The sequence below is a fragment of the Vidua macroura genome, chromosome 8, assembly GCF_024509145.1.
Source record: "Vidua macroura isolate BioBank_ID:100142 chromosome 8, ASM2450914v1, whole genome shotgun sequence".
Taxonomy (NCBI): Eukaryota; Metazoa; Chordata; class Aves; order Passeriformes; family Viduidae; genus Vidua; species Vidua macroura.
Genome location: NC_071578.1, coordinates 20,865,915 through 20,878,132, shown reverse-complemented (window position 1 = coordinate 20,878,132; position 12,218 = coordinate 20,865,915). Strand labels below are relative to the sequence as shown.

The window sequence follows — 12,218 nt, the reverse complement described above, 5'->3', positions numbered from 1 at the left end:
GGTATTTTTAATCTAACTGTACAAAAGAAGGTCTTGAATATCTTTTGTTCATAGTTGGAACTGAGCACTTCTGGTTGGTCATTGTGCCCCAGCTCATGGCAGCCCATTGCTGTGAAGAACTGCATGCACTTAGGTCTAGAATAATAAAAACACATATTTTAAGAGAGTTTGGTAGTAGCCCAAGAGCCAGAGCCAAATTATTTTTCTGATTTCTGCCTTTGTATCCTCTGCTGAATGCTTCAGAGTTAATTTCTTTGAGGGAATTTATAGCAGTGGTGAAATGCTGTCCTCAGCATCTATCAGAATTATTGCCTTTTCAGGTTTTTCCTACTTCAGACTTCTTCTCCAAAATATGCTTGCACCTGAATTCTTCTTATTGTAACTTCTATTTGTTGGCTTTTCTCAGCATAAAACCACAATTTTGGGCATGTGCTTATTTGAAATGGGGAGAAAATGGTATAGAAATCTCCTGTGAATTAGAAGAATTTATTTTGACCCAGTTGAGTTTTATTTCCTTTGACAAGTGGTCTGTCCTCCTAGTACCTCTGAGTTGTGGGAGTGATTTTGATGGATGTGTATAAGAAAAGGGCTGCAGTTTGTGTGCCCTTAAATGATGGTTACAGCTGAGGTGTGAAGTGGGGCAAAGACAGAAAGAAGGATGGATGCTGTGCTTCTGTGTCCTGCCCAGCTGGATTATCCCACAATGTTCATAGCGAGCCTTTGTGGGAAAGAGGGTGTGTGGATCATGTCTGCAGACTTAGTACTTGTCTTGGTGGTATCAGACACAACTTCAAGTTCATTCATTCCTCATTTTAGCATACTAGTCTTGATTACAAAGCCTTCAGTATTTCCCCCCTGCTGCCATTTGGAATGTTTTCTTATCACCTTTTCCTTAACAAGAGATTTGAATTGCTTCCTTAGCGAACAAGAAAAAAAAACTGTAGGCTGTGTTTTGCTGTAAACAGCAGATTTCCTTGTTTTTATTTGGCTGCAGGCATCCAGACTGCCTTTGCATTTGGGACAGAAAGGATGTAATGTGCAAAGAATAGTTAAAATGCTGGGGATTCTCCAGTGTTTTGGCCATGATTGCTGCCCTGTGGATACTCAGTGGTATCCAAGTGGGATGCTCCTGTGCATGGCTGCCTGTGTAAATTTGCTGCCCTGCAATTTCTATTGCTGGGGGACTGTTTCTGGTGCAGAGGGGATGGTATGGGGAAGGTGGAGTAGGGTGAAAAGAGACCTTGTAGTAAGAGTTATGCTTTGAGACTTTCTCAGTTACTGAGCAGCTTTTCCTTGGAAGTGTCATGGGGCTGTCTCAGAGGACAGCAAGTTGCTGAGCTTCCTAAGGGTTAGGAAGCTCAAACAATAATATTCTTGGACTTATACCTTTAACCTGCTCTCCTCCTACCCTGCCAAAAGGAAAAAAAAAACCACCAACAAACACTCAAAAATCCCTCAAACAGACTATCAGCTGAAGTGAGTTCCTGCTAAAAAGTTTGAGCTTTTGAGCTGCAATTTACCATTTGTTATTTATAGTCTCTGTACTGTTAGAGATTTAGGTGAGTGCCCATGCATGTTTGCCTGCTGGAATGCTCTCCAAAACCCCAGGCAGTTATGTCTCATTCTGATTTTCATAGTTAATTATTTCAGTACTATTTACATCTGCATGTTTTCTTCTTTTACTGCCACCTCTTCCTATAGCTTTTCCTGTGGTTTTAAGAAAACTATTTCTCCATAATCCATCTCAATTTGGGAAATGAATAATAATTGCATTTTTTTCCTTGCCAGGGGATATATTTATTCTGTATGTCTCTCTGGTCTGTACTAGAGACATATTTAGATTCTGTTATTCATCTATTTAGCTGTGAGATTTATCTGTATGCAAGCAATCCCTTAAAAAAATAGTGGGATAAGGGCCAGATTCTGTGCACTCAGAGGTACTGCAGAAATCAGAGGAGGATTCCCCTACTTTCTGCCTTCCCCCCCACACTGAGGAATGCAGAGAGCCTCCTTTGGGCTCCCTCTGCCCGAGGCCTGATCAGAGCAGGGGGTGGCTGCACTCTGGTCAAATCCTGCAGGCGACAGGCGGCCTTTGGAGCAGAGCCTGCGTCCGTGCCAGGGGGTCGTGGCTGTCCTGGGCAATGCGAGGCATGAGCTGAGAACATCAGGCTCACACAGCAAGGGTTGGGGATGGCAGGCAGAGCACCTGCCTGCATGGATCCATCCCTGATGGCAGAAATGCCAAGATGCAGAGCATTGTATGAGAGATCTAAAATTTGTCGTGGCCACTATCTGTATTTTATTAATTTTAATAAAGTGGGTGTTCTCTGCATATGTTCTTTGAGACACCAGTGAAGGTGGCTTGTTATTATTTTGGGTGTTTTTAGAAAAAGCCCTTATATAATACTAGTGGTTATCAGAAGTACTTTGCTTATCTGCTATGTGGCTAATAGGAAATTATTAATAACAATTCTGGATGGTCATAATTGCACAGTTATCAGGAGAGCAGGAAATATTCCTGTGAATGCACTTCTTTCGCTCATCTAATGTTTAAGTAGGGCATTCTAGATGTTATGTATCATGTGCTGAACTTCAGCTTTTCAATACAGACATTATAAAATCAAAGGAAAAATAACATTTACTTGGCACTGAAATGTTTTTTAAAAATACTTTGTGGGTTTTTTTTCCTTTTATTTTTGCTTTTTACTTCTTCAGAAAGATAGGTTTCTTAACAGGAATGGTACTGTTCTCCCTGCAGCTCTTTTTCTAGGCTGTGATTTTCTGTGCCTAAGGGAATTTCTGAACTGGGCACTACCTTAGCTTCATTTTTTAAGGCTGGAGAGTTAAAAAGGTTACAGTAAGAACAATGGCAAGTGAGACAGGAAGCCCACCTCTGTGCTTGTGGGCCTTTTCATACTTCCTTAGCACTGTTCCTTGCCTTTCTTTGCAGAGCCTGCAGCAGCTTGGTTCTGCCTGAACCTGAGCAGAGTGTTAACGAATCCTACTTCTCTTCCATTTTCCAAAGCTTTGGAACTGCAGTTGGTGTGAAATGCTGTGTGCTTGGGGAGTTTACAGCAAGCTGGTATATGTCCAGCATAGCCTGACCTCGCTGTGTCAGATTTGGGAGAGGACGTTTCTGAGGGGCTGGGGAGCAGCAGCCTGCTGTGTCCTGTTAGCTAACTGTCCTGCTGCTGCTGGTTACTGCTCTCACAGAGCTGGTCATTAGCCGCTGGGACAGATGATTTCTAGAGGATTATTTGCATTACACAATTTAATGCTTTTTAATAGCGAATTTTTAATTAAAAGGAGAGTCCTTTTGGAAGCTGCCTGAGCAGCTGCAACTGAATTCTGCGTGTTAAATGTAATTAGAGAAACAGCTGGGGTGGGAGCTGAGCACCCAGCTCACAGGCAGTCACAGGTTGGTGGTGGCTCCTCGTGGGACAGACATCCTGAGTGATGGGAAGCGTGCAGGAAGTGTCCTGGCACACAGCCAGGCTTGGAGATGGTGGGACAGTTCCCATCTTGGCTGCCCAGGCTGGTGAGCAGCTGGGGAAGCAGAGAGTGTGGGTGGTAGCCATCTGCGCCAGTTCACTTGTCACTTGTGCTGCCATGGACCACAGTGCTCAGTTTGCAGTCTGTCGGGCCATGTGTATTTGTAATAGCTTCAGTACCTCCTGGCACACTGCAGAGTATCAATGGAAGAGGACATCAGGTAGGTTTTACCCTCCAGTTTTATTCTGCTGGTTCTGATATGCAGAGTGTCTTGAAATAAACCCTTGCAGCATCTCTTACCTCCTCCATTTCTCCATGATACTGGCAAATGTCTGATATCTGGTTGAAAGTTGCTGAGAAGTTAAGCTGTGGTTGTTCCTAATGAGTGGCTGATGTTTAAATGACATGGCTCAGTCCAGAAGATCCCAGAGCACTTTTGTGTTTGCACTACTAAGGCTGCATGGAAGAGTTCCTGTGTTGCAACTACCATGACCCAGGAGACAGCCATAAACCTCTGCATTGTCTTTTATTGGCTCTGCAACACCAGCAACTTAATTTGAGAGCCCTAAATAAACAGAGCACTCGATGTGTGTTGGTGCAGAGGTAGTTGGCTGATACTGTCCTTTATGTACCCATAGTATCAAAATGCTTTACACTTCAGAGCACCAGTGAACCTACATTTAGCAGACAAGATTACCTGTAGCTCGAACACTTTCCCTAAGGACAGGCAAAGACCACTGATATGTAGGAGCAAGCAGATTTCATCCCATGTTACCTTTTCCTAAGCAGAGAGGAGTGATTGCTGCATGAAGATACTGGGAATTGTCCTGTGAAATTCTGCTTCTATACTTGGTTTTTGTTGCAACTTTGGAAACTTCTTTGCTTTAAGATATTTACTTGCAACCGGTTGCCAGAAATCGCCCTGTGTCAACAAGAGCCTGCCTGCCCCAATCATGGGCTAAGCCCTGTACAGCTCTGCTCTATTTCCTGTGGGTATGGGATACAGGGAATGTTCATCCTGGGGCTTACGTGGCAGGCATAAATCCTCCTGGCCTCTTGTGCTTGACATAAGAGTTAAAAGATAATAATATTCAGCACACTGGACAGAGTGAAAGGGAGATGTGGGTCAAAGCTAGGCTAGGCATATTCTGTGTTTGTGACCCCAATAGCAATTAGCCTTTTAGATATAACCTTTTAAAAATGAGATGTCTGTTGCTTTTCAATGTCTTATGTTCTTGTAGTTCGGGTGGATTTTTATAAAATTGGATAGCTCTTTTCTGATTTCTTCATGATTCACTTCAACTTTTGCATTCACAGAGTCTTGCTTTGCGTGACTCAGCAGCAATTTGCATTTGTTGTTAGGCTGGTGCAGTTTGTTATGAAGGATATTTTCCTCTTATGTTCACTTGGTTTTGTATCACATTCAGGAATCAGAGAGCTGAGGCTGTCTGTACAGGGTCACTTTATTCAGGCATGGAATGCAAACTATATGGCATGACTGTTACTGCATTGCTGTTTTTCACTAAAATGCCTAATTTTCTCTCATTATTATAATAGCTTATCAGTATTATTTCTTAGTAAAATAAAAAGTGTAAGTGTACAAGGATTTTGGAACATTTTGAAGTAGCAGCTTGAAGTTCTGTTCTTGAGGCAAGATTTCCAGTGAGACTCTGAAGACAGCAGGCAGGGAAAAGTAATATTCACGGCAGATGTTCTTAGAAAGTGCTTGAACTCTGCTCCACAGCTGCTGTTAGGTTCAGTAACCGCTGCACGTCCCCTTGAGCCGCTCAGTGTGGTATCAGGCTCTTTGCAAATGCTCTGGATTGCGTTAGGGCCTCGGACCTTGCACACACACCCACACAAGACAGAAAAATCTTGCCCTAACTTGCAGGGTGTGCTGAAGATCTGAGTTTTTGGGGAAAGAGAGCCATTTGGTATCTTTGTTTTTCTGTTGTCAGTTACTTTTCCAAAAGACTAGTGTTGTGGGAGATGCTCCCTGTACAGTAAAATTAGTTTACATAGGTTAAGGCTGGAGAGAAGACTGAGGGAAGAAAAGGATGCTTAAAGCAGTTAGCTAGGTTGTGTCTTGTGTGTTGTGATGCCTCACAGCTCTTTAACAGTGCAGTTACGTGTATGCATTTAAAATTGGACACACATTTAAAAAGGGACAGCTTTGAGTTGCACTCTCATCACCCTTGGTGGAGTACCACTGCAGCACCAGATTCAGGAGATACTTAAAAACCCATTAGGCTTTCTTTGTGGCTTGCTGAAAACATTGTTTCATCAAGATGCTGTATTGAAACCACTGCTTATTCCTCCCAGAATCTGTGTGCTTATTGGCAATATCATCCAAATGGTGATGCACACTTTCTCCTGACTGAGCAGCTGGTTTTGTTGGAAAGGTTTCTACCTACCAGTCTGTAATTGATGCTGCTCCTTTGGACAGTATTTGTTCTGGCAGTGCTTGCTAGTGCTCTGTGGTTTTTTAGGTATTATTTTGAAAGTTATCTGTAAGACTTATCAGTATTACAAAATTAGATGTGCTTGTGAACTCTACAAAACCTCTGGGTTTTTTTTGTGTGGATGGGACCTTTTTTTTCTCCTGAATTAAACTTTGGGTGAAGTCTTTCACCATATCCTGTAATTGATTTAGTGCTTTGTTGTCTGACTTGCTTCTGTTTTCTTTCCTACTCCCCTCTCTGTCTGTTCTTGTGAACCTAACCATTGTATTACGTCCATCAGAGATCTTTGAATGGGAAGAGTCATCAGGTGACTCCAGCTGTGAGTGGTGTTGGCAGGGTCTAATTTCCTACATCTAAAAGAATCCCTGTGTTAAAAGTGTTTGGCTAGGAAGGAAATATGGTTTGAATTGCTGCTTCTTGGTAATAGAATCAGCTAATAGAAATAATCCACCTCATCTTCTAGTGAATAGACTGAGATGAGCTTCCTTGGCAAATACTGACCTCTTTTTAGTTTGGTTGCATTTTGAAGGACACTCTGTTATTGTTGTGCAACTTCTCTCTTGCTGCAGCTTGCGACTTCTTTTGTGATGTGTGCATTTATCTAGCCTACTGTGCTAGACACATGCATCACTGGTCCCCTGATGAGAGAAAAAAAAAAAAGAGTACTGTAATATTTTTAAAGAAAAGTTTAACTGGATGAATACTTTTTACTGTTTTTCATATTATGGATAATCAGGTTTCAGGAGTACTTTGCCCTCCACTGTCTCCATATAATTACATTTTTCACTCCCTTGTAACCTCTGTCAACAGGTTAACAGATATGAGCAGCTTTTGTGGGCTCTGCTCAACCACTGTGTTAAAGCTGAACTTGTGGTAGTAAAGGAGCTGTTAGGCAGTGTGTCAAGACCAGCAGCCTGTGGAAGAAATGGGATCCTCTTTTCATGGGAAGATGTTTGGAACAGAGGACAGCCCAGTACTTGAGTTTTGCTCTTGGAACTGGCCATTTGGGAACCGGTGTTTTACCTTCAGGTGGAGGACATTTGCACAAGTTACCTTTAAGCAGAGAGGGCTCTATACTGTCTGGATGGTGAAGGTATCAGATGTTTCCTGATGTTTGTGTATCTTCATGGTGAATACTCACACAATGTGGATCATATTTGTGAACCACCAAAGTGAAGAGGAGGCACAGAGACTTTTAAAATATTTTTTATCATTCAGTTACTTCTGAATATATGCCATTTCATGGACTAGCTGAATAGTTTTGGAAAAGGCAGGTCATGTTTTTAAGCTAATCATCCCTCAGTTAGGGATGTTAGCACTGTAGTAGAAAGCAGAGCGTTTTAACTTTGCAGGTCAGCAGAGTGAACCATGGCCTCAGAGCTGTCCATTGCAGACTCCTTGCTAGTCAGGAAAGCTCTTGTGGCTCTGGAGGAGGGTAGGTAAGCAAAACTTTAGGGTGAAAGGACACCAGGTTTTATTTCTGTTCTGCTACTGTGTATTGGTTTTGTTTCTTCACATCAGTGTGAAGTTAGGGCTGGAATTGAGAGTCACAAGAGTTTTGGTATATTCGGACTTTTATTTTGATCCTTTCTGACTCCCCTTATTGCTGTCCCACTTCACACTTAAAGCCTACAATTCTGAGCTGTCACTCATTATTCCTGTGCAAGGTGGTGGTACCCAGTGTAATTTTTCCTACAGCTTTTCTAGATTTTGCTATTCTACCATTACTCCCTGAGCTTCATTACCTCAGCAGATGAAATCCCAGGCAGATTTTATTCCAGCATCATTGTGGGCTGTTGTGAGGAGGCAGCTCCCTTGTTAAGTTAATGACCTGTGTCCTGCCTTCAAGGCCTTCTTTTGCTGTGCAGCCCTACGGTGGTGCACAACGTCAATATTTATGAACTGTCTCTGTCACGGCTCCTCACCTAAGGATGCAAGTAGTGTTTTACTGTCCTTGAAGGCTCCTTTTGCTGCCTCTGCCAGTCTCTGCCAGCTGAATTGCTACTTCCTTCCCTTTTCATAATGTAGCTGACAAAATTGTTTTCCTTGAGACAAAGGAATAGCTCATTTGTGTTTTATTTTCTGATGTAATTTGCTGCCCGAATCTTTGCATCAAAGTTTATCGTTCACTGTTCCTCACTTCTAACTGTCAACGTGTTTACATGTCTTTTTTAAGGCCACTGTTCTCAGCATGCTGGTGGCTGTACTCCTCCATCGTGATATTACTCGTGGCACTCTCCTCTGTGCTTGGTGTTTCTTGCAGTGCTTTGGTAACCATTCAGGTGCCAGAGGAAGGAGAATGCTTTTTCATGCCCACTGAGCATCACCAAACATGACCTTGTTAGTACATTCAGCTTTCCTTGAAGTTTCTCCATCTGTTCATAACGTCTCTCTGCAGACTTTTGCCTGTGTTCTGGGTTTCAGCTCTTGTTGATGTGCTTTTGTCCTGGTTTCACCTCAAGCAATCTTCACCGGAGTGAAAACCGCCCTGCACTGGAAATCCAAGTGTCTTTTTCAGCTGCTTTCTATCCTGTTTCCAATCTTGAATGGAAATCTCTCCTAGGAAATACCTTTCTTCTCACTTGTGTTTTTGTAATGCCACCTCTGCTGCTTTCTGCCAAGTGCTTGGGAGGCGAGTTTTCTTGTAAACACAAATTTGTGTTACAATAAAGTTATTACAAACACAACTAAAACTGCTTACTTGGAAGAATGTTTTGCTTGCAGCAAGTGATTTACAGGACATAGTTGGTCAGGGTGACGTGTCTGTTCTCACACATTAGGAACAGCATGTTGCACCTGAATGCTGTACTGGCTTGTTCGCAGCATTTTGCTGGATGGAGTGCTCCTCCCAGACCCCTGCAGTTAGATATGGGGAAATGCTAAGGAAAGGAAACTAGCCAAGGGACCAGGTCAGAGAGCTTTTAGATAAAGGGAGAAAAAATATGGGAATCAACAGGCAAAAAGAGCAAGGAAAGAATTAAATAATCTGAGGAAGGGTACTGGCACTGGTCTCTGCACATCTCTGCTACTCTCTCTTCTGGGTTTGAGTATGTTTGCATGCACATGGAAGGATGCCTGAACAAAGGAGAGTTGCAAGGAAGAGTAAAGAAGAGCACTAACAACATGTACAAAAGCTGTTCCGTATGTGCCCAGTGTTAGTTTGAAACCTTCCCAAGACAGTGTTGATGGTAGCTGATGTCATGCACTGATAAGAGGTGCAAACTGACTTCTTGATACTGACAGAGAGAAAATCATGACGCTGGGAAAATCAAGGCAGGTCACCTGTGTTGTATGAGGAAGAGAATGGAAGATAGGGAAGAGAGGCAAAGGTAACATTGAAGTGACAGAGCAGGATAATGAGATTTTTCTTGTAACGATGAGAATGGTCAATGCTACTTTGGTCAATACTCAATTACAAGGTGTTAAAGTGACTGAGACCCAGTCTTGTCTCTGCTTGTTGCTTTACTTGGGTGAATCAATAGGCAAAGATTATAGATGGTCATGTGAAGAAGACATCTTGTTCTAGTCAGGATGTGAAGGCTTAGGAATTGAGTGAAAGAGAATTGCTAACTTGTGACTGTTTGGCAGGGAAAAGAGTGATGTTCCGCAGCAGAGGAAAAAAACCAAAAAGTATGGTTTCTGTAGCCATATGAAGCTTCTCCTTTTGGGTTACAATAGTGCCTAGGTATCCAAGAATGGTCAAAGAAATTGAGATTTTGATTCAGACAAGAGGAAATGGCACCATGCTGAATGCATAGATACAATAGTTATTGCCTGTGTGTAGCATGGGGAAAGGGGAACAGAACCTCAGAGATCCCAAAATATCAGGGAATAGTGGCCCATCATGGGCCTGGGACATGGAACAGTAAAAGATGAAAGTTAATTTAGGTAATAGGAGCAGAATTAAGGAGGGATAGCTGAAGGTGGATGAAATTTTGAGAAGCAGAATGTGATCAAATATGTCTTTGGAAACAAGCAGGTCAGAAAAATGAGACAAGAAACTGGTTCTGAATTTTGGGTAAGGATTTGCAGTGTAAGTCAGAATGAAGTGAGAAAAAAGGAATAACAGAAGAGAGAACATTATTGAGACTTACAGATAAGTGGCAGAAAGGAGGCCAATGGTACTGACATGCAGGTAGAGTCAGAAGTCAATTTATGGATTGAGGGCTTGTTTCGGGACTCGGAAAAATGTTTGTTTTAGGAAATAGCGGACTAGGAGAGATGCCAAAATATGAGCATGTAGGAAAAAGTTGGCAGATATGAAAGGAGGGTACTGAAATATTAGAGAGGAAGAATGAATAGGAGGTCAAAAATACTCCAAGCTTGTTTTGATGCTGGAGAGGGGTGAATGTATGTGCAGGACACCCATCTGTTCCTTTGAGATAACGGAAGAAAATAGGTCACTAAGGGAGCGCACAGAGTAAAGGGCATGGGGAATTAATAGACTGAGTAGGTTGAGGGAGAACTTGGTTGTGTGCATGAGTTTGATTTGTGAAGTGTCATATTTGCTCTTTAAATCTTCACTTCTGGATTATGTTTTTGCAGTGCGACTCCATGACAGTATTTCAGAAGAAGGTTTCCATTACCTCGTCTTTGATCTGTAAGTGTCTGTCTCTGATGCTTCACCAGTGATGCAGGCACGTTGGCGGTTGACTAAGAGTGGAGTAAAAAGCACCTGCATTAGTATAATTCTCCCTTTCTCTTTTGAGACCTGTAAATACCTCTGGCCTATTTGACAAAAATCCATTGACTGTGTGGTGGGGACAGACCAGGAAGGCTCCTGGTACCAGGTGTAAGTGTGGGATGGCAAAGAATGTCTATCCTGTGTATGGAGACAGTTTGATTTTTGTCTCTGAGGCAGCCCAGCGGGGGTCAGAGGAGGGCTGTCCTTCCCAAGCTCAGCATACACTACACTCAGCAGAGGTGTGTGGGCAGTTCATGTGCAGTGTGTCAACAGTGTCCTGTACACTGCTGGTAAAAAGGCAGTCCAGGGGCTCAGTCATGTGGATATAGCAGTGCTGGTGCCATGGTGGTGGAGCTCTGCCCTGGTTCCCCTGTAAGGCAGCATTCCATGCAGGCTGTGGCAAAGGGCCTAGGTGGGTGGCCAGCCTTTAACTGCACAGGCATGGGCTCTGTAACATCCTTTGTTCTTCTGCACTCCAGGGTTACTGGTGGGGAGCTCTTTGAAGATATTGTTGCTAGAGAATACTACAGTGAAGCAGATGCCAGGTAAGGCTGTTTCCAGACCCTTGCATGTGTGTTCCGTGTACATGTACAAGTGGAATGAGTTTCCTGACTGCTGATCTGCATGTGGCTTTGTTCTAACACTCTTGCCCCTTGTCTGGATAAAACAAATCCTCTTTCTGCTATTAGCATGAACTTAATTGTCACCAGACAGCCTGACTCAATATAGCTGTAGACCTTGCCCACTTGCAGACATTGCTGTCTCTGCCACTTGCACATTCTGTGCTCTTTTCTGGGAGTGCCACTGCTAGCAGCTTTGTCTACCTGGCCTTTTTGGTGGGTGGTGACAGTGTGTCCTTACTGAGCAAACATAAAGGAGAACTGTGAGGGTGCTGCCTGCTTGGCTTTCTTCTTTTAGCATGGTTTCCAGTGATACGCCACTGCTGTTGGGCAGATCCATTCAATTTGCCTGTGTCTAGGTAATGGTTTACTGGGCAGTGAGGAGAGGGGGCTTTGAAGGCTGTGTTTTTGTGGAAGCCCTCTCTGACAGTCAGCTGGTCAGTGCAGTGACAGAAGGCACAACATGAGAGAGCAACCTTCATATTTTAATGTTAAAAAGACTTGGAGTTATGCCCTTCTGTTCCTGAATGTGTCCCCTCTCTCCCACATGTGAGTTTCCTGAAGTGGCACGTGCATGTCCCTGTTCATACAGGGTGGATGTTATATGCAGCAGTAGCTGAGGGTGTTGTCTGACCCATCCATCTGCTGGACATGCAGCATCTGGAATCAAAGCTGGGATTAGGCCACTCCTGTTCTGCTTTTTTGCATGGCCTCGGAGTGACCCAGTGGTGACATTTCACCCTGCTGACTGAACACCCAGTCATGTTCTTATCCCATACTAACCCTTGCTGAAGCAGAAATCAGGGAAGCCGTGAGAAGAGAGGAGTAAGAAGGAAGTAGTGGGTACTGTGGCAGGTTGAGCTTGGTAGGCAGTACTTTAAGGACGATGCTACTGAATGCAGGGAAGGAAAGAGAGCGTGACCTGGGGTATTGGTGTAGGTACTGCTAATGGAGTCTGCT

The 12,218-nt window shown here is 43.3% G+C and overlaps 1 protein-coding gene across 12 annotated transcripts in view; it reads left to right on the top strand.

The window, feature by feature from the left end:
- Positions 1 to 12,218, top strand: part of CAMK2G (calcium/calmodulin dependent protein kinase II gamma) — a 118,781-nt gene that overhangs the window by 58,395 nt on the left and 48,168 nt on the right. For all 12 annotated transcript variants that reach the window (XR_008438056.1, XM_053983453.1, XM_053983454.1 and 9 more), the window contains exons 4-5: positions 10,500 to 10,554; positions 11,118 to 11,183. Coding sequence is in view for 11 of the 12 variants with exons in the window: in XM_053983453.1 (XP_053839428.1) it covers positions 10,500 to 10,554; positions 11,118 to 11,183 (121 nt within the window). In the remaining variant the exon portion in view is untranslated. The remainder of the gene's footprint in view (positions 1 to 10,499; positions 10,555 to 11,117; positions 11,184 to 12,218) is intronic.